We start from the raw sequence: 23,621 nt of genomic DNA, 5'->3' as shown, positions 1-23,621 counted from the left end.
ATATTCTTAGGCAACTCTTATAATCCAACGTGCATCCAGAGCGCCCCGATTTGATTTTAAGACTATATATATATATATATATATATATATATATATATATATATATATATATATATATAGCACATCCAAAACACTTAGTTGGTATATATATAATTAATGTTTTGATATCTATATATCTTTTTCTCTTATCCTCTTATCTTGTACAATTCTAAGTGCCGTTCATATATTTGGATGCTATGACTTAAAAAAAATAAATCGGGGCATCCGGACATGTATCTGAATGTCTGGACATATGAAAAGCGCTTAAGAATAGATATAGTAAGAATGTGCAGGCTAAAAATACTCATTCAAGACAAGAGTAGTTTCTTCTCCAAAACCTTCCCCAAATATTATGTTGTCACTTGCTTAAAGCTAATTGGGACAAGAAATGGAGATTTATATACATATAATTAAGAAAGCCAGATAAAGTTAAAGCCTAAGAGGAAGAGCCCGAATTTTTCTTTATAATAATAATAATGGGCGTTTGAATGATAAGCATCTATTCATGTAGAAGGGTTTCGACGGTGGTCGGAGGAAAAGTATCCGTCGGATCCTCTGTCTCAGACCATGGCAGCCACCACGCGCACGAGTCGAACAGGAACTCGCCGCCAGAATAGGCCGAGTCGAGCATCCTGCACCCTTCGCCCAGCTTCGGCAGTTCGATGATCTGGCCTAGGTCGTCGCAATCCTCCGGCGACGATTCCAAGGCCGCTGCGCCGGCACTGGGGTCCATCGCCGCGGCCTTGGCAGCCGCGGCCTGCACGTCGCGAGGGGACAGCGTCGCCGGGCGCGGGAGCGAGCCGGCGAGGTCCGGGAAGTTGAGCACCGCGGCGGCGCCCTTAAGGCTAAGGGCGGCCGCGTCGTGCGCCCGAGCCGCCATCTCCGGCGTCGGGAACGTACCCAGCCAGATGCGCGACTTCTTGCGCGGCTCCCGGATCTCTGACACCCACTTCCCCCAGTTCCGCATCCGGACGCCGCGGTACACCGGGTGGTCGCTCTGGTGGCGCCGCCGCTTCGCGGCGGCGCCGGCAGCTTCGCCACCGCGCGGGGAGGAAGAGGAGGACGCGGGGGAGTGGGAAGACAAGGAATTAGCGCTGCTTTCAGCCTCCATAGAGTTTGGACGCTGCACCCTTAATGCCAAAAGGCTATCTTTTTAGCTTTCCATCTCACTTCGTTCCCCTCGGAAGATCTCGAAGCCCAAACGCTAGCTTTTCAATGAAATCCCCGTGCTCTTAATCCCCATCATATTTAGACACAAATTAAGCAGCAGCACATGGGAAGTCAAAAACAATGAGACTCTTCATCAAGCATGGCAAATATCACCAGCCTCGTCAAGCAGCAAAAATCATTGTAAAGAAGAAGAAGAAGAAGAAGAAGAAGAAGAAGAAGAATTGCAGAGGCTTCAGCGCAATCAAGACGATTTCTGGAAAGAAGCATCAAAGTGCACGCGCGCTTTAAAGTTGCAATACTGTCTACCAGAGCTAGCACACAACTAACAGACTTTTGAGATCATAGAAAATGAGGATATATAGTGAAAGGGAGATTGAGTTGGAGAGGTTTCAGTAGAGGAAAGATGGGATATAAAGGTTGCAAAGCGACCTGCAAACAACCTTCTGCTCTGATTTCAAATGTCAATGGCCCACGTCTGTCTGTGATCGAACAATAACAATGAGCAAATTTTACTTGAGGTTCTCTGTTTCACCTTCGTCCATGTATTCTCTCTCTGCTACCCTTGGCCCCCTGCCCTTGCCCTTGGCAGTTGGCAGTTGGCACTGAGATGAATTCAATTGCCGTCGACGTATGTGGATGGTTAAGGACCATTCGGGCAGGGCAGGTCGATCTCCCTCCCTCCTTTGGTGCATCAAGTTATTAATTGGGATGCGACAGGTAGCTGATGCGATGCTGACTTGAAACCCCTCAACGTGAAGAAGAAGGGGGAGGACATTTTTTTTTTTGGTTTAAAAATTGTTAAAACAGTTTGTTTAATGAAATTTTCTTCTTATTATTAAAAGAGAATCTTAAGTTTGGTTTTTTTTACTCTTATAAAACTTATTTAATTAAAAAATAAACTCATTTGGCCAATCTTATTCATTATAAAAAGCACTTCAGATGCCAAATAAATTTAATTTAAAAAAATGTAAAATAATCATGTACGTAGACATCGATTATTTAAATTAATAGAAAATAGTTTTATTTTTTTTTTATAAAATATTAACTCAGTAAATCTAAATTTATGTTTTTTTTGCAAATATATATAATTACAATCAACTAAATACTAAATTTGAATGAATGAAAATAATTAAGTAGGAGTTTAAATTTATAAAACATGATTTTATAATTTGATAAATTATTTAACATAAAATAAAAAATAACTACATTTAGTAATTTCACAAATTTATTTAGGATACTTTTTATTGAAAATTTAAAACGTAATTATACCTATTTAAAATAATAGGTGTCATTTTCCCATCTCATTATCATTTTATAAAGATTTAATCAACTAACGGTCAATATATTATCATTTATTAATTTCGTAAAATTATTTTCTCAAATAAATGAAAAATTAAAGTGCAACAACTATTTTTTATAAATTTATTAAATAAATAAATAATTAAAACGCAACACTATTCTCTTATTAACTTGTATATATAAAAAATATTACTGCAACATGAGCATAATTAATAAATTATAAATAAATACTAACTCAATATATATATATATATATATATATATATATATATATATATATATATAAAAGACCATCTATCATCTCAAGTGACGTATCTCTAGATTTGAAATTTAAATTTTAATTAGTTAAAAATTAATTTAATTAAGTTTGCAGAATCTCTTTCTTTATTATTTATATCCATATAATTTTAAATCTACACTTAAAATACACATGCATATTTTTTTTTAAAAAATAAATAAATACTATGAAAATCTAAAATTTCTAATGCACAATTTTATTAAATAGAACATAATTACTGTACTGTGAAAATGTATAATCATCCAACGATGGCAACTTTTAATATCATCTTTTCTCGACGAGTAATGATCCCTATATAATTGATTAGAGAATTATAGATTTGTTATAATGAAACAATAATCAATTCGGGCATATATATCTTTGGAATTTTTTTTTTATTTGACAGTCGGATATAACTTAACTTAATGATTTATTTTTCTTTACGTAATTTGAAACAGATTATAAAAGACATTTAGGATAAGCCTAATCAACTTTATTACCATTTTAATAGTGGGCAATGCCTAATGCCCCCTCTCATGATTGGTGTACTATTACTCTTCAAAGTTAAAAAGCTCCTCAAAGTTAAAAAGCAATTTGAATTAATTAACCTCCACGGGATACAATTGATACTTATATTTATGTATGTTGTTGTTACAATATATCATAGAATCGATTTCCATTAATGTATCATGGATCATCTGATCTTATGCAAAGAGTCATTATGCTTGATGAAATTCCTCGTGATTTATCTCCCTTTCAAATTGTATGGGATAGTTCTAGAGGGATTCTCGAGATGAGAATTATTATCTATTACTATGATAATAATTGACTAGATAAAAGATGAATACACGAAATCATCCCTGCTTGGAGGAAGTTTGACTCGTGTGCGAGTCAATTGAGTGACTAGCATTGGGCCAAACCAAACGTAACTTAACTTCCCTTTCGTCTACCTAATATTGTAAGAGAAATATAAGATCGAGTAGAAGTAGAGCAGGCTCGCCTTGTGCCAGTGCTCATTCGGTGGATGTGTCATCCCAATTGTGTCGAGTCAGACTAAACTAGACGGAGCCATTTTACACATGTGAGGTCTCTAGTCCGTTTTCCTCATATGACGTTGACATGTTTATCGATAATCTACCTAAGGACGCATATAGATTTTGAAAATTCACTAAAAAAAAACAGTATTACTGACAGAATTATCGACGGAAACCTAATTCCGTCAGTAATCACCGACGGAAAATTATTTCCGTCGGTATATTTTGGATTTCGACGAAAAAAACTCATCCCGTCGGTAATGTGCACTATTTACCGATGGAAATATGAATTCCGTCGGTGATTATAAACATATCGATGTAATTTAATTCCATCGGAAACTAGATTACCAACGGAAAATGAATTCTGTTGGTAATCCTGCCTAAAAATTAGGGCACGCTGGTATCCGATCCTTTTCCTTCATGCACGTGGCTTTCTTCGATCTCGCTCCAGTGATTAGGTACGTTCTCTCTTTCTCCCTCTTCCCTTCTCTTCCCGACGTCGGCAATGACTGGCGGCCGACACAGCACGTGGTTGCACGCGGCTGGCGGCCGCTTGCAGTGCCCGCGGCGACCGCCTATAGCGCCCGCGGCGGCCGTCTGCAACGCCCACGATGGCCACCAACACGTGGCTAGCGGCCGCCTTCAGCGCCCGCCAGCATCGCCCGCTGCGGCCGCTAGCAGTGCCCGCTAGCACGTGGCTAGCAACCGCGGCGACCGCCAACATGCCAGCACTGGCCTGCCTGATGTGTGGGCCGCTAGCATTGGCCTGGCTGCTATGCTGGCAGCCAGCACTCAGCTAGCGGTGGCTGTGCCGACTGTCAGTGCGTAGGTTGGATAGCCAGAGGCTTGTTGTGATTGAATTTATCTTACCATGTCATTTTGTTTTATTTTGGCTAAATTTTATTTCTATTGTAGTATATTGCATTTACTGCCACTCTTCTCCATTTGGACTACACATATTCAGATATAATCTATATAATTGAATTTAGATGTAGATTAAGTTAATATTTTGATATATAACATGATATAGTCATATGGTGATTTTAGTGTTAGTAGATACTTTATGTTATATGGTGATTTTAGTGTTAGTAGATACTTTATGTTCAATATATGAAAAAATAATTTAGGCTTCTTTTGGTTCACTAAGTTGAATATTCAATAAAAGTGAACATTATGTTTGATCTAATATATTTTGTTGTTAAATGGAAATTACTCACATTGTATTATGTTTGATTACTTTATTTAAGGTTAAATTAAATTGTACAAGTTTAATAGTATTTTAAATTGTATTCCCATTAGGTGATAATGTCTATGAACAAAGCATGGATGTACAATCGATTAGAAAAAGAATTTATTAGAGATGATTTTATTACTGAAGTAGAACAATTTATGAACTTTGCTAAGAGTCATCCAGAATATATGAATGATGCTGAGTTACGGTGTTCGTGTAATCATAAAAAAAAAGTTAAAATAGAGCTTTCTGTGATTAGGATACTGTAAAAATGCATATATGTAGAAATGATTTTATGTCAAATTACTACAATTGATACTGTCACGGAGAGCCGTATTTGTATGAATCAATTGGACCTTCTGGTGGTTCTTCATCTGGCACAACTTCTACTATGTCTGAATCATCAACTTATGATATTGGAATGCAATCAATGGTTCACGATGCTGTGAATGCTGCAGTTGATTATTCCAATATCAATGAAATACCAACACCTGAATATCAATAACTATATGAAATGTTAAAGCCTAGTGAAAGAGAAGTGTGGAAAGATATTCCCTCTTGTCATTCTCAGTTATCAGCTACTGCAAGGTTATTGAATATGAAAGTAGAATATCATTTTTCAGAAAGATGTTAAGATGGCATATGTCAATTAATGTCAGAATTACTTCCTGCTGATAATATAATGGTTGATAGTTTTTACAGTACAAAGAAATTGGTTAGAGGTTTATGTTTGCCTGTAGAGAAAATTGATTGTTGTATAAACTACTACATAATATTTTAGAATGAAGATAATGATCTGTGTGAATACAAAATATGTATACACATTCAGTATAAGCATGATACTCGCATACCAAGGCAGAAGAAGAAAAAAATTGCTTGGAAAGTAATGTATTATTTTTTGTTAATTGCTAGACTTCAACGTTTATATGCATCTGCTACTACAGCTTGCCACATGATATGTCATCATGAACATGAGCACGATGGAGGTATAATGTGTCATCTTTGTGATTCCCCTGCATGGAAACATCTTGATGCTATATTTCCCTCTTTTGCAATGGAACCACGTAATGTGAGATTGGACTTTTCGTAGATGGATTTCAGCCATTTGGTCAGTCAGGGCAACAATATTCATCTTGGCCAGTTATATTAATACAGTGTAATTTACCATCATGGATGTGTATAAAAGATGAATTTATATTCCTTATAATACTTGTTCCCGGTCCAACTAATCCCATAGAGAAGATGGATGTTTTCTTGCAACCTCTGATTGCCGAGTTGAATAAATTATGGAATGTAGGGTCGGTGACTTATGATGCTACAAGTAAAACTAATTTTAGATTTCATGCTGCATTATTATGGACGATTAGTGATTTTCCAGCATACTCAATGTTTTTGGGATGGAGCACGGCTGGTAAATTAGCATGTCCACACTGTATGACAGAGTCTGATGCATTTTTATTACCTTACAGTGGGAAGGTATCTTGGTTTGATAATCACCGTAAATTTTTACCACTTGATCATCTTTTTAGGCGAAATAAGAAAAATTTTCTAAAAAATGTTATAGTCAGAAAATCCCCTCCAGTCCATGCTTCAGGTAAATAAATCATTAAGCAAATAAACAGTTATGGTTTTCTACCAGTATCTCAATTTGGTTCCAAAAAGATAAATAAATATATTGTCAGGATGTGCAAGTGTGGTTGGAAGGAAAGGAGTATTTTTTGGGAGTTACCGTATTGGAAGTATCTTCTTATTCAACATAATTTAGATGTCATGTATATTGAGAAAAATTTCTTCGATAATATTTTTAATACTATGATGAACGTACTTGGAAGAACTAAAGACACTACAAAATCATGTGAGGAATTAAAAGAATTAGTCAATAGACCAGAGTTGCATCTGAATGAAACAACCAATAGATTTCCAAAGGCTTGATATACATTGGATAAAGATGGTAAGCAAGCTTTATGTAGTTGATTGAAAGAAATCAAATTTCCAGATGGGTATGCCTCCAATATGGCTTGATGCTTGGATATGAACAGATTAAAGATGTTTGGATTAAAAAGTCATGACTGTCATGCATAGTTTGCAAAATCGCGATCCGGATCGTAGGATCGTACGATCCTACGATCCTAAGACCCAAAATCGATCCAGGATCGTGCAGAATCGAGTTTTGCAGCAGGATCGTAGCAGGATCGGTAGGATCGGTAGAATCGGAACAGGATCGGTAGGATCGTAACAGGATCGGAACAGAATCGGAGCAGGATCGGTGGAAGCTTTGAGAGGTCATAACTTTTGACTCGGATTGAACCACGTGGCCTATAATATATCAAATCGAAGCTCGTTCAGAGATCTTTAATAAATTTCAAAGTTTATCCTTAACCACCCTATTTCAAACCCAAAAAATATTATTTAAATCCTTTTCGGATGCCTAGAAGATTTTATCTTTTTTTATTATATTTTTTTCATCTTGTTAGGGTTTTAAATTATTTAAACATATATTTAATTATTTTTGAGTTAGTTTTTTATCAATAATATTATGTCATTTTCCCCCCAAAATGATGAATTTTTGGATATCTATTGTCTAGTATTGTGTGATATCAACCAATCTTTAGAAGATTATTTTCGACGTTCATATTTGAATCAAAGGATCCAATAACTTCTGTTATGTGCGTTAGGTGCTTTATTGGCCTTTAAATTGGATCATCTTATAAACCAAGGAAATATTTTTGACGTTGAATGTGTTATTATTATTGTGTTAATAGAAATTTTATATTCTTTCATTTTATGATATGAAAATATAAATATTATTACTATGTGAGAATAGTAGTTAAATTACTAGTTAATTTAAATTTGTACATGTAGTAATGTAATCTAAGGTGTTGAGTGTAAATGATTGCATATATATGCAAAATTAATTGTGTATTTATATGTAAATGAGTTTTTTAAGTATTTTTTCTAATTATTAATCATGTATGATAATATTTTAAGGGTTTTTGGTAGGATCGTACGATTCTACGATCCGATCCTGACCGATCCGATCCTAACCCTAAATCGATTCTACGTAGAATCGCGATTCTACAAACTATGCTGTCATGTATTCATGCAAAGACTTATTCCGGTAGCTTTTCATGACTTACTTTCTCAAAATATTTGGCAAACACTCACTGAATTGAGTCTATTTTTTAGAGATTTGACAACGAGATGTATTATGATGGATGATATGCTTCGGCTAGAAACAGACATTTCTGTCATATTAAGTAAGCTGGAGCGCATATTTCCATTTAATTTTTTTGATTCAATGGAACATCTACCAGTACATTTACCATACGAGGCACAAATAGCAGGTTCTATATAGTACAGATGGATGTATCCATTCGAATGATTTTTGAAGAAATAAAAAAAAAATATTTGTAGCAAAGCAAGAGTTGAGGGGTCAATATGCAATACTTATCTGGTTAAAGAAGTATCTTCTTTTTGCTCCTATTATTTTACTGATAGTGTGCAAACAAGACATCGCAAGTATCCTAGAAATTCTGATGATGCTCGTCAGCCGATAGACCCATCGATGCTTTCTATTTTTAAGTTTCCTGGTAGGTCAATGGGTGCATCGCGTTCTAGATGGTTAACCGAAGAAAAATACCATGCTGCAAGAACATACATACTCTTAAACTATGAAGAGGTAAAACCATACATAAAGTAAGTTAACTTCTTTAATCAAACATTTATCAATCCTTTAATTATTTTGCTTGATATCCCAATTTTTATGTAATTACCTTCTTTCTCAGTTTATACGAACAACAACTATATGTACAAAATCCATCGATGGGTGCAAGTGAGGTAGTTGCAAAGTTAAAAACCGAATTTGCATTATGGTTTCAAATATATGTAAGTTAGAGAATTTGTGAAATTTTTTAGTTCATATCTATTAAGAAGTTTCCTACTTTATAAGTTAACTATTTTTATAGGTGCAAGACCGTAGAATATCAAATATGAGAGATGATATAATAATGAATATTACATCAGGACCCCTCCGTAAAATAAAGGTGTACTTTGGTTACTATGTTAATGACCTTAAATTCCACGTGGTACAATGAGATTCACAGAGATTAACCTATAATTATGGTATTTGCATCAAAGGATCTATGGACAACAATAATACTGAGTTTGATTACTATGGTAGACTTGACGAAATCAGAGAGATTGAATATCCTGCATTACCTTTAAAGGTATGTATATTGTTCAAATGTTCATAGAATGATCCGACCCTAAGAATAGGTACCAGAATACATCCAAATTATAATTTAGTTGAGGTTATTACAAATAAAAGATTTAACAAGTTTGAACTTTTATTTTCGGGATACAAGCGGGTCAAGTTTTCTATTTTGAATACCCTACGAAGAGACAAAGATCTAGTAAATGGTTATTTGTTTGTCGAATCAAGCCTCGCTCGACCATAAAGATGCCTAACACAGTTACTGCTCAAAACCATGATGTATTTCAGAATAATGAAGTGGAGAGACATTCAATTGATTTACAACTCTAATCTACTTCTCAATTACTTGTAGATGTTAATGTCGCTTACGAAGAGATAGATGATGGAGAGATGTCTAATAGTGAGGATGAAGTTGAACTAAGCTCATCAAGCGACGAAGACATAGAAACTGTTAATATTGATTAATTAGATGTTAATGATGATTAAATATTAACATTATTATTAATCAAGTAAGTTATGCTTCCATATTATTTTATATTTATATTATCATATTTTTAAACCTTATTATGATGTGTTGCAATGTTAGTTTGTAGATATCATTATGGCAGAGCAGCAGCCTGTAGCACCCCGTGACTACAAGGTCCTTAGAGTTGTCGGGGACTCGTAAGTATTTTTTCATATTAATAATTCAAGTTAATATATAATATATTTCTCATAACTTAATATTATTTTGTGCAGGTTCACTCCAAATGACCACTGAGTTGCCACATATATCACTGGAAAAATTCAAGGAACGAGTTTGTACGTCTAGTACTACATGGAGGCATGTAGACCAAGAGATGAAGCTACTTTATTATAATGAATTTGTGGTAAGTAAATTTAATACATTTGATATTCTATAAAATAGTTTTCATTTAAACTAAATGTTTAACTTATAATTGCTGAAAAGATATAGATGGGAGGACGAGCAAGAAGAGCAATTTAAAGCTACATGAAATACTTATTGTGTCAAACTTTACAAAGATCATATGTACTATATGAGAAGGAAGGCCACTAGGCCTATGTATGTTTCTGAGGCTATATGGAGTGCATGTACGACCACCTGGGTTATAGAAAGATGACAAGCAAATGTTGAAAAGGAAAAAGCAAATAAAAATACAAAGTCAGGTGGCCCGAGCACCGGAACTGCTCGGCATACGTCAGGATCCAGATCTATTGTTGAGCATACCATAGATCTGGTGAGTATAATTTAAAGTAGGGGTGTCAATTCGGGTGGGTCGGGTCGGGTCGGGTTGAGTTTTTATTTTTTTTTAACCCAACCCGAACCCGACCCGAACCCGAGTTCAACCCAAAACACCTCAACCTGAACCCGAACCCGACCAACCCGATCAACCCGAACCCGACTCATATAACCCGAAAATCCGATTCAAAACGACTTTTTTGGGCTATTTTCCCTATAATTCTTCACTTTTATCTCAATATTCCATCATTATCATACAAACATGATATTAATATACATAAAAACATCTAATTTTTTTAAATAAAATTTGATTTAACCCAAAAAAAACCCACAAAACCCTATATTTAAGTCAACCCGGGTCAACTCAAACCCAACCCAACTCAACCCGAGACTCTTTTACTCTCCAACCCTCCAACCCAAACCCGACCCGAACCCGAAAATACCCAACCCGAACCCGATTTTTTTCAGGTCGACTCGGGTTGGGTCGTCGGGTCGGGTTCATTTTTGACACCCCTAATTTAAAGTTATACTTTGTAAGAAATTTTATATTTATTACCAAACTTGTATAATTTTATCCAAAATTATTTTGTATGTAGGAACGTGAGCTTGCCCGACAACCCACATGTATGATGATATTTCTCAAGACCCACAAGAAGAAGGATGAGTCATTTGATTCTCGATCTCAGATTCTATATGTAAAATTATTAACTTTATTATATTTGTTAATTTCTATCTTGATTAGTATTTAGTAATACTAATCAAATTAGATATTATATTTTTTTTATACAGCAACAAATGACAGATAGGGTGACTCAGGCATCTCAACCATCAGCAGAGAGGGGAGAGTCACAGTCTTTATCCACTGACGCTCTAAATGAAATTTATTATGATGTTGTTAGTGAAAGGACCAAAAACTCCACCCTCTACGGCCTTGGCTCCTAGGCCAAAGTTGCATTTGATTGTTTGAGGACTCCAGTGGGGCGTGCTAGTTCCTCTTCTTCTAGTGAGATGTAGTCCTTAAAATGTAAAAATCAAGAACTGCACACTCAATTGAAATCAATGGATCAGAGGATGACCAATATGGATCAGTGGAGGGCTGATGAGGAGAAGGAAAGAGCCGAACGTGACAAGAGTAATGAAGCTCTCATGGCCCAAATGTGGGCGATTGTGGCTTCTTCACCCAGGCATCACATGGTTCTGAGTCACAAGATACTCAAAAAAATGATTAACCAGGCTGGGTAATGTCGAGCCTGGGGTGACCGGCCTAGCCCCACTAAAGTTTCCCACCGACCACTAGGGTAAATCGGGAAGCGCTCGAAGCGTGCAATCCAGGAGCCCAACATCCTTTAGTTGCGTGCCCCATTTGGAGGAAAAGTTCCTACAAATTCATCATAACTGGGGCTCGAACCGCGGGTAACTGAGTGATAACCTAGATGCCCTGCCGCTGCACCATAGCCCCGGGGGCGAGTCACAGGAGACTCAAGATCCATCAAACGGTGAGGATTAGTTTTTTCTGAGGTATGTTCAATTACAATTTAATTTTTTATTTATCATACATAGACTGTGGTAACATTTTTATTCTGTTTTGATATTATAATATGCTCATTTTTAAATATTTTATTATTATGTGTTTCAAGAGTCACGTTTGATTCTATTTACATATTGACTTTTTATATTATCATATGCTTATTTTTGTTCAGGTATCATTTTATTATATATAAAATTTGGTAAACATATATGCAAAAATATTTATTTATACAACAATATGATCATTTGATATTTGACTTTTTACAGGATTCCTTTATTATCTGGTGTTGTATTATTTGTAGTACTTTCTATTATGGTATGAATTTTATAAACTTGTATTTATATGTGGATATTTATTTTTTTTATTATGTAGAATTGTTTAGTTTTATTTGTTTTAGATGATTTATTGTTTTTATTATTATAAATGTTAGTTTATTCGTGCTTATATGGATTGTATGAATAAGAATGAATTGTTAGGATGTATGGATTGTGTTTTTATGTGTAGATTTTATAAGTGTGATTGTTATTATGTGACTGTTATATAATGTATAGATTGTGTTTTACGTGTGGATTATATATGATGTATGTATGTCTATGATGGTATTGTATATTTGAAAATTATAAACATGATATAGCAGTGAAAACAGAATGTTGTCAATTTTTTTTTCGTTTCCGACATAATACTGACAGAATTTGGATTCTGTCGATTATTATCGAAATTAATCATTGACGGAATCCTTTTTTATGTCGGCATTTCGATATATTATCAATGGAAAAATCATATTCTGTCAGTAATTACCGACAGAATATGATTTTTCATCGATAATTACTGACGGAATTAGGATTCCATCGATAATCTGGAAACCTCAAACCTCTGCCTATGAGAATTGTTCCGGCAACATTATCGACGGAAAAAAATATTCTGCCGATAAAATATTAACGACAGAATACTATATTCAATTAAAAATCTTGTTTCCAACAAATTAACTCCCGACACTAAAAATTCTATCAGTATAATCATTTACCGATGGAATTCTGATGAATATTTCTATTAGTATCACTGATATTTTTTTTGTAATTTTTAAATCACGCATTTGAGAATGAACAAAAGATATACTGATTTGGATGACTTCCCATTCTATCTCTCCTGCTAACATTAATTTCCTATATGCCAATTTCTAGTTCATTCATCGAGTCACATTTAAAATGTTTAAATTTTAAAATATTTTTAGTGGCTCAAATGCATCAACCTCAATATTTCTCATCCTCTCTCACTTAAAAGTAAAACTCCCTCCTTTCCTCTTACCTTATTTTTTTTAATTTAACTACTAAAATTAGAATTAAGATTTAATATCAAATCTATTTTCTCCAAACTCATTCGTGTTACAGATTTATAAAAATCAAGTAGTCTATGCCATTAGTGAATTTTAATTAAAACCTCAACCTAAGAGATTCAATTATGCTCTTTTGAATTTTTGAAGTGGTAAGGAGTTTAAATGTATCCTCCTTTAATATTTTTGGATTTTCCTAGTAGTGCCTAGGAGTGTCTTTAGGAGATTAGGCTTAAATATTTTGATTGAAAGTTAGTATAATAATAGAATATCTATGAGAAATTCGAAATAAATAATGAAATGTATCTTTAGACTTCTTACAATTTTAAAAATTCATATAATTTAAAATAAATGCTATCTGAATTTTTTAAACCGATGAATAAGTAATGATCAAAATCTACTAATACATAGATTATTTAAATTTCTATAAATTTACATAAATTGAGGGAAGAAAAATAAATATGATATCAAACTTTAATTCTAGTAGATGAACTTAGACCAGATTCAGTTCCTGGTAGACGTAGACCGTGTTGGCCCTGTTCCCTTCGTAGCAAACTCACAGTGGACTGATGTGAGGATACCAAACTCAACTTAATCCTGATCTGATCTGGTCTGCTCTGCCCGTTTTCCGGGTATGGCGTTACTATGGAAAACATGCCTCGTTCTTTTGTCCACTACGTTTGTATTGAGATCACCGGAAAATGACAGCCAGCTAGCTAACTAGCTGTACCAACCGGCTGGCGTACCTCCCAATTAATTCGTGATGTCGATCGTCGTCAGCAGCAGCGAGGCCATGGAACGAAGTTCGAGCCTTCATGTATGATTGATCAGCATCAATCTTAGGCTAGGACCTGATCGATCATTTGACCAAATCTGGACGATGGTTATCAATATGAGCAGCTAGGCAATGTCGCGAGTCGTACGTACGCTGTCACATCAAAAATCCAAACAGTGATTGCCCGTCAAATCTTAACCAGATGTCTTAGATCCTCCAAGACTGAGCTGTCAATGTTCAGCACCCACCGGTCAGTGCAGCGGCTCTCCTCAAACAGCCAAAATCGAGCCGGATGGGCAGGCTTGATAATTGGACAAAAATTAAAACGCAATGAATAGTTAGATGGATATTCTTATTATAAATTTCATTAAAAGACTATTCATCATATATTTTTTTTAATTCCGAAAATACTTTATTTGCAAGTTGGTGTAATAAAATTGTGAATAACTACTGTAGTAAAATAAATTATAATATTTTATTCTAATCAAAATTACATGCTATTATATATCAAAATATTCTTTATTCAAATTTATTTAAACTCTATTAAATTCATTTTAACTTAGTTAAAATTATTTCAAAATTTTTATAGCAACTATTTGGCAACTACTAGAAGATTGTAATAACTACTACAATATGTTAGTATATGTATGAGTTAAAGGGGAATGAATAGCTCCTTTTACTTTTTTTTTTAACTTTATGATACAGTGGACAATTTGAAACGAAGATTTCACAATGCTAATATTTAGATTTTACTTAGTATCCATCTTCTTAAAGTGACTAATGATCCACTCTTGGCACTCACAACTCCACTATGAATATTTCCTCCTTGGAAATTTTTCGGAGACAAAGAAGCATCATACAAGCTCTAATGCCATAATACAAATAAAACATGCAAACAAGATTACAAAGGAAATTGAAAAAAGACTTTACAACATGAGTCTTGTTTTACTGGCTCTTTTTTTTATTTGAATTGCCTCTTGGTGTTAGGAAATATAATAGCACTTGTCTCTCAAACACCGAAGAATCAACTACTTCAAATGCCCACGAATTCCCTTTGTCTAGGGTTCCTTTTATTATGATTAAAAAAATTCAAATATCTTCATAATTGTATGATATTATTCACTTTGGACTTAAATCCCCATGGTTTTATTTTTGAGCTCACCCAAAAGGCCTCATATCAATGGAGATATCTTTGTCTTATAAGTCCATGATCCTTTTCATGTGTTTTCAATGTGAGACTTTATTTGTAACCATTGCAACCCAACACCTTTCGGGCTAGAAAACATCTCAATCGATTAGTCTTACTCCCAATTGATTGCCACATCAAATTAACATTCAAAACCTGCATAATTGCTCTTTTTGGCCAGCCAATCGACTGGTGAGTCATGCTAATCGATTGACAGTTTCTAATCGATTGCTTCAATAGATTTATAAGCTTTTTATTTTTCGTGAAACCACTTTAAATAGGTCTTTCACTGCCTAGTCCCGCTAGGATTTCTATTGCCTAGTTCTCAACTAAGTCTTTCACTATCTAACCTCGCTAGGACTTCTACTGTCTAGTTGTACTAGGACTTTCTATTACTTAACCTCTAGTTAGGATGTTTCGTTGGCTAACCTCTAGTTAAGACTTTCTCAATCAAGTTTTGGATCCTCCCTTGACCTACTTGACTTCTCTTCTCTCTCACACATTGTCAAACATCAAAATTTAAGCTCGAGCTAATATGAGCTTAGTCAAACCGGTCAACCTTGACCCGAGGACGATTGTACCAATATCTCCTTTTTTTAATGTTTGACAATATGTTTAAGTTAGGCTAACTCTTATGTTAAAGCATTAATGAAGGTTTTTTTAACTTAAACTTTATATTCTTCCCCTTTAATACACATCAAAAATCTTCCCCTAAGATTTCTTCCTCTTATTCTTCAACCATTACTGATCCTATCCGAAAGTTGAGGAGATGGATGTTGGGGATGTGACGCTCCTGCTGACCTCCTGTGGACTTCGCTCCCGCCTGCAACACAAGCAGCGTCAGTGCCAAGCCAGGGAAGGGGTCCCCGACGATGGCCCTGTGTTGCAGCGTCAGTGCCAAGCCAGGGAAGGGGTCCCTAACGATGGCCCTCCGACGCTCAAGTTAGTCTCCGGTGAAGCAAAGAGTGACACTATAAGAAAACTGTAGCGCAACAGTAACTATCGCATGTAACACATACCTTCACCAATGTTTGGACCCTCCTTTATATAGAGCTCCGGAAGAGCGTGTGCACACTTCAAAAGGCGAGCATTCATCTCAAAGCTTTCCCTGAAAAGATATGTCAGTAAAGTGTTCCTGATACATTACCTTAACGGGCCGAGCATATCTCTAAAGTGATAGTAAAAGCTGTAGGATCGAAAAGCGCTAGAGAGGGGGGGGCAGGGGGGGAGGGGTGAATAGCACTCGTGGCTTTCACTTACGTTTCGGAAAACTATCAAGTAAAATATGCAGCGGAAATAAAATAAAACAATTGGAAACACACGAACACCAAGGATTTTACTTGGTTCAGAGCCTGGGGCGACTCCTACTCCAAGGCTCACGCTCGTTGAGCGTTTACTTTGGGCAATCACTATCAATTCAAAAAATTACAGTTTTGAATTACAATATTAAAGTACTAAAGAAAATTATACTGACGACTTAAAACAGTAAACTTGAAGTTTCTAGTCATCGGGGTTGAGTTATAGCTTTGTCGGATCGATCTTTGAGCAGCACACGGAAGAATGATTGTCAGATTTCGTTGTTCTCTTGCTGCTGGTCGAACCAGGTATATATAGCCTATTGAGGGCGCCCTCAACCTCATTGAGGGCGCCTCCAATCCCCAGGTCAGCCGCGCGTGGATAAGCCCTTCTTCGTCGTTGCTTATCCTCCTGAGGGCGCTTCCAAGCTCATAGAGGGCACCCTCGACCCAGTGTCCAGGGCGCCTCTAGCTCCATGGAGGGCTCCCTCTATCCTTCTACATGGAGGTCTTCAGTAGTGCACCCGAGGCGCCTCCAAGCTCCATGGAGGGCGCCTTGGGTACTGTTCATCCGAGGCAAATATGTCCAATTCGCTTCCTGCAAAATACGTTAGTCCTAAAAACTAACCATACATTGCAAAACAAAGTTAGTACAATATAGACATGATAAATATAAGTATTTGACAGTCTCCAGACTGTCCGATTCTGACTTCGAATTTCCATCCGGAAACCCTAGGTCGAACTGACGCCTAATGTTTCCTCACCGGGGAATGCGTCCTCACCTACTCCACTAAGGAGAGTTACCTGTTGCCTGTTGATCCTCCAGACCAAATGGACATTTGCTCAGCGCCCGAAGCTTCCGGTCTTCATGCTGGACGTCCGCTCCACGTCCCGTCCAATCTTCCACCCAGTTCGTAACACCAGGATTTCAACCTAGGGTTACCACCCCCTAGGATTTTGCCTGAAGCTCTCGACCCGCCAAGACTTTCCACTTAGGGTTACCACCCCCTAGGACCTAGGGTTGCCACCCCCTAGGGTTTTACCTTTATCTAACCACAGCTAGGACTTTCCCTCACCTAGGGTTACCACCCCCTAGGACCTAGGGTTACCACCTCCTACGACCTAGGGTTACCACCTCCTACGACCTAGGGTTACCACCTCCTAGGGTTTTTCACCTACCTAACTGCAGCTAGGATTTTTGCCTAAGTACACTTAGGACTTTCCTGCAATCTCATTCAAACTCGTTAGATAACAAAATAACTTAACTTTGGACCCTTTGACATAATCAAAACATAAGTTCGATCGTCGGATGCTTCCTGCACCAACAATCTCCCCATTTTTAATTATGACATCATGGTTCAAAGTTAAGTAAAACATAATAATAAATAATGGAATTTAAACAAGAGCATGAATGAAATAATTCAAAAAAAAATTATGTTCCCCCTTTCATTATGTTTAAATTCTTAATTAGTTTAAATTCTTTATGCCTCCCTTTCATTATGTTTAAATTCTTAATTAATTTAAAATTTTAACTTTGACTTTTCTCTCCCCCTTTGACATAAATAAAAAAAATAATACTAAGTAGAGAGAAAAAAAATGTAAAGATAAAAAATTTTAGCTCCCCTAAGGTAGCTCTTTTTTGAATATTAGTTTTGCAAGAAGAAAGAAAAACTTAGCAAAACTTTTAAGTTTTTTGAAAGTGACTTAAACTTAGCTTTTGAAAATAAGTTCTTTTAAATACATTAGATTTTTCAAAAAATTATTTAGCTAAATTTTAGCTTTGAAAATTACTTAAAAAAAACTTAGTTAATCTTAGGTTTAGAAAATAATTGTTTTGTCAAGTACTTTAGTTTTCAAAAGAAGTTGATAAGAACTTTAGTTTTAATACTCAATTTTATAAAGGTTTTTAAAAAGAAACTTAGTTAAAAGTACTCAGCTTAAAAAGGCAAAATACTTTACTTTTAAGAATATTGTGATAAAAACTTCAGCCATTTTTTTTAAAAAAATATTTTAATAAGTACTTAGCTTGAAGAATATTTTGTTAAAAAAAATTAGCTTTAAAAATATTTTCTTGTAAAAATACTTAGCTAAGTAAATGATTTTTTTTAAAAACTTAAAATACTTTATCAAATACTTAATTTCAAAAATGATTTATTTTTCATTCCAACCATAGTTTAAAAATGAGCTTTCTTTTTTTAGAAATATTTTGAACCCTTTTTTTTAAAGAAAACTTTAACAAAAAAAAAAAACTTAACTTGACTCCCTTCACTCCCCTTGATTAATGCTTTAAAAATTTTGAGGATCCTAGAGTCTAAGCATGTAAATAAATAAAAAAAAATTATTATTTTCTTAATTTTTCATCTCACCCATTCTAGGTTATCAAGCATGTTCAGCTTATGAGTGCTTGTGAGATGGAGTTAACTTTATTTTAATTTTATTAATAAAAGTATGAGTTTAAAATTTTAAAATATAAGTTTGAATTTCAAATATAATTTTAATTAGATTTAAACATTTGACAATAATTAAAATTTTAAAATTTTGAAAATATATTGAAAATTAATTAAGTTTGAAATTAATTAATTATCTTTTAAAAATAATTAAGATTTTAAAAATCTAAGAGTTAATAATTTAAAATTTAATTATGATTAATAATCAAATAATTAAGATGTTTGAAATTCATTATGATTTAAAAAGAATTATAATTTAATTATGATTTTAAAATAATTAACATTTTGAATTTAATTAGATTTGAAATTAAACCTTTTATAATTAATTAGATTTTAAAATTAATCATGATTTTATAATTAATTATGAATTTTAATTGAGTTAGCTTTAATTTAATTAATTCATGTTTGGTTAACTACTTTAAACCTAGGTCCATCTAATCATTTTCTAGATTTTCAATCAGGGAACCTTATAGTTTTTGTGAGATAGTTAATTTCATCTTTGATTTAGGTTATCATCTAAGGGTTAATTTACATTTGAGTTAGACTCAGTTTTTTCAATTAGTTAATTAAATATTTATTTCAAAGATTGGCTTCCAGGCTGTGGTGAGGCATTAGGCCTTCTTGGGTATGGATCATCCACCACTTCTAGACAAAGCCTTTCAAAGAAATTAGATATTTAATTTCCTTTTTGAAACCCCTAGGTCTAACTGGTCAAGTGTAAATCACGCCTCAGTTCTTATCTAACATAATCTAAGCATGTATAATAAGAGCAAGAAAAACAAGCATCAAACAATTCTATTTATAAATAAAGATGGTCTTTCTATTGGCTTCCCCTGGATCATAACCTTGATAAGGTCTATCAAGGTAGTGGACTTGATCCTTGGGGACCCAATATTGTTCAAGTCCAACTTGATTAACCAAATTTGACTTAGGGACCCATGCTTGGACTACTTTTTTATTTGATTGATTTACAAGGGATAAATAAGACGTGTATTTTTGTTTAACCTTAAATCTAAGTCTGGATCGATTGTAGACACTCTCTATTTTCCAAGAATTAGGTCCAGGTTCTTGGAACCCAAAGTGAACTGTTCCAATGTATCCTTTAGTTCCTTGACTTGATTTTTCAGGCTAGAATTCTCTTCCTCAAGCTTTTGGACTTGAGTTGAGGTTCCAGTCTGAACAAGGTCAGTCAAGGAGCTAGGGTTAGTTACTTCTTTAGGGGTTGTTATCTCCTTTTGAAGTGATTTGACCTGGATATTGGATTTAGCTAATTTCTTTAATAAATATAAAACTAAATTTTCTAGGTCGTCTACTTGAGTACCATCAAATAGAGAACTTACAGTGGGGTTAGGCCCTTCGGAAATGAATACAGATCCGTGGTTTCGCTCGGACTCGGCTTCAGATCCGCTCTCGGTATTGAACTCAGACTCAGTTTCAGCAACATACGCTTGTACCGGTAGAGCGAGAAAGCTAGTTTGCTTTTGGTTCGGACAATCCATCTTGTAGTGTCCCTTTCGGTTACAGCCGTAGCAGGTAACTCCAGATTTGGCCTTCATGTTCGATGGAGTCACCTTCTTCTTTTTGCACATTTTTCGTATCAGGTTGATGAGTTTGGATGTTATCTCGTCGTCGTCGTCATCGTCTGAGTCTGGTTCATCTTCGGACTCGGGTTCGGTTTTGCGCTTTGCTTTTGGTTCTCGGGTTCTGCTTGTACCTATAACCAAAGCAATACCTTTCTCAGCTGGATGTGCATTAATCTGTTCATGTAACTCAAATTCGAAAAATAACTCGTCTAGTCTAATTAAAGAAAGGTCCTTGGATACTTTGTAAATATCTACCATGGATGACCACAAAGTATTCCTCGGAAAGCGTTGAGTGTATACTTGATTATGTCTCGATTCTCCACCTTCTGTCTGATTGCGTGGAGTCCGTTCAGTAGATTTTGAATCCGCGCGTGAAGTTGGCTAGCCGTCTCACATTCCTGTATTTTATGTTATATAATTTATTCAAAATTAAATCGTGCTTACTTACTTTTGTATCGGAGGTGCCTTCGTGCAGCTCAATCAGTTTTTTCCATAGTTCTTTCACGCTTAAGAAAGGGTCAACTCTGTTTAGTTCTTCTTTTGTCAGCCCGCATTGTAGCATGAAAGTTGCTTTAGCGTTAGCTTCAATCTTCTTCATTAAGCTGGTGTCCCAGTTCATGCATGAGACTGGTTTTCCAGTGCTATCTCGTGGAAGCTCGAGTCTGGTTTGGATAATTATCCACATCTCGACTTGCGTCTTGAGGTGGCATTCCATCCAGCTCTTCTAGTAGCCAAAGTCCTCGCTGGAGAAAAGAGGCGGGCTGACTGTGCTGTAGCATTCTTGATGGACCATTGAGGAAGAAAATCTCGCACAAACAAAAATAAGAAACTTTGTTCCAAGACTTGGGCTTGGATTAGTAGTGCGGAATTAAAAAAAATAAATACGTGAACTCGAGTGGTGTTGCACTAGCTTTGAGCAAAAACTTCGATTGCAATTAAAACAGATCGGAAGGCGGCAATTATACTGATTCCGATCGACTCAGAAAAATAAAAAATTACCACGAAAAATTACTTGAATGGTGGTTTCACTAATTCGAAGCGACCCCACTCTGATACCAATTATAGGATCAAAAAGCGCTAGAGGGGGAGGGTGAATATCGCTCGTGGCTTTCACTTACGTTTCGAAAAACTATCGAGTAAAATATGCAGCAAAAATAAAATAAAACAATTACAAACACACGAACACTAAGGATTTTACTTGGTTCGGAGCCTGGGGCGACTCCTACTCCAAGGCCCACGCTCGTGAGCGTTTACTTTGGGCAATCACTATCAATTCAAAAAATTACAATTTTGAATTACAATATTAAAGTACTAAAGAAAATTATACCGACAACTTAGAACAATAAACTTGAAGCTTCTAGTCGTCGGGGTTGAGTTACAACTTTGTCGAATCGATCTTTGAGCAGCACACGGAAGAATGATTGTCAGATTTCGTTGTTCTCTTGCTGTTGGTCGAACCAGGCATATATAGCCTATTGAGGGTGCCCTCAACCTCATTGAGGGAGCCTCCAATCCCCGGGTCAACCGCGCGTGGATAAGCCCTGCTTCATCGTTGCTAATCCTCCTGAGGGCACCTCCAAGCTCATGGAGGCGCCCTCCACCCAGTGTCCAGGGCACCTCCAACTCCATGGAGGGTGCCCTCTGCCCTTCTGCGCGGAGGTCTTCAGTAGTGCTCCCGAGGCGCCTCCAAGCTCCATGGAGGGCACCTCAAGTACTGTTCATCCGATGCAAATGTGTCCAATTCGCTTCCTGCAAAATACGTTAGTCCTAGAAACTAACCATACTCTGCAAAACAAAGTTAGTATAATATAGACATGATAAATAAAGTATTTGACAGTCTCCGGACTGTCTGGTTCTGATTTCATATTTCCATCCGGAAACTCTAGGTCGAACCGACGCCTACTATTCCCTCACTGGGGAACACGCCCTCACATACCCCACTCAGGAGAGTTTACCTGTTGCCAGTTGATCCTCCAGACCAACTGGACTTTTGCTCAGTGCTCGAAGCTTCCGGTCTTCATGCTGGACGTCCGCTCCACGTCCCGTCCAGTCTTCCACCCGGTTCGCGACTCCAGGATTTCAACCTAGGGTTACCACCCCCTAGGATTTTGCCTGAAGCTCTCGACCCGCCAAGACTTTCCACCTAGGGTTACCACCCCCTAGGACCTAGGGTTACCGCCCCCTAGGGTTTTTCCTTTGCCTAACCTCAGCTAGGACTTTTCCTCACCTAAGGTTACCACCCCCTAGGACCTAGGGTTACCACCCCCTAGGATTTTCACCACCTACCTAACCACAGCTAGGAGTTTTGCCAAAGTACACTTAGGACTTTCCTGCAATTTCATTCAAACTTGTTAGATAACAAAACAACTTAACTTTGGACCCTTTAACATAATCAAAACACAGGTTCGATCGTCGGATGCTTCCCGCACTGACAGAAGCTTCCACCGTACGATCCTCTGTCTGACCATGCCGCTTGTCAGCGGCACAAGCTCCCAAAAGGATGTCGAAAGATATCCTACTGTGTCTTTTGCTTGGCCGAGCGGAATAGCCGCTCGGCTGGAACTTCACTATCCACGTGTTGTCTACTGTCAGACCGAGCGTGATAGCCGGTCGACCGGAAGTCCACTGTCCGTGTGCTGTCTACTGTCGGGCTGAGCAGGATAGCCGCTCGATCGGAAGTCCATTGCCTGTGTGTTGTCTGTTGTCAGGCCAAGTCAGATAGTTGCTCGACCAGAAATCCTTTGTCGTGATCTATCGCTGGGCCTAGCAGGATTGTCGCTTGGCCGGAAGTTCACTGTCCACGTGCTCAGCTGATGTTGAGTTTGCTGCTCGGTCGAGCGAGGTAGCCGCTAGGCTCAGCTTCTGCACGTCGTTCTCCCTTGAGCGTCAGATGTTTGACTGCTCCCCGTGTCAAGGGCGACGGTGGATCGAATCCTTTATCCCAGTCGTGGAATGCTTCGCCCGACCGGGCGAT

The 23,621-nt window shown here is 36.5% G+C and overlaps 1 protein-coding gene across 1 annotated transcript; it reads right to left on the bottom strand.

Annotated features, from left to right (window-relative positions):
• Window positions 1-377: 377 nt before the first annotated feature.
• LOC122043115 (dehydration-responsive element-binding protein 3-like) lies at window positions 378-4,543 on the bottom strand. Its single transcript, XM_042603592.1, has 2 exons — window positions 4,282-4,543; window positions 378-1,188 (listed from the first exon to the last, which is right to left on the bottom strand). Exons 1-2 carry the CDS (start codon window positions 4,541-4,543, stop codon window positions 539-541), a joined length of 912 nt encoding a protein of 303 aa, XP_042459526.1. The 3' UTR covers window positions 378-538.
• Between the last annotated feature and the right edge of the window lie 19,078 nt (window positions 4,544-23,621).

The sequence above is a fragment of the Zingiber officinale genome, chromosome 1B (genome assembly GCF_018446385.1).
Source record: "Zingiber officinale cultivar Zhangliang chromosome 1B, Zo_v1.1, whole genome shotgun sequence".
Lineage (NCBI taxonomy): Eukaryota > Viridiplantae > Streptophyta > Magnoliopsida > Zingiberales > Zingiberaceae > Zingiber > Zingiber officinale.
The sequence above is the reverse complement of the archived record's forward strand: the minus strand, read 5'-3'. Positions and strand labels throughout refer to the sequence as shown.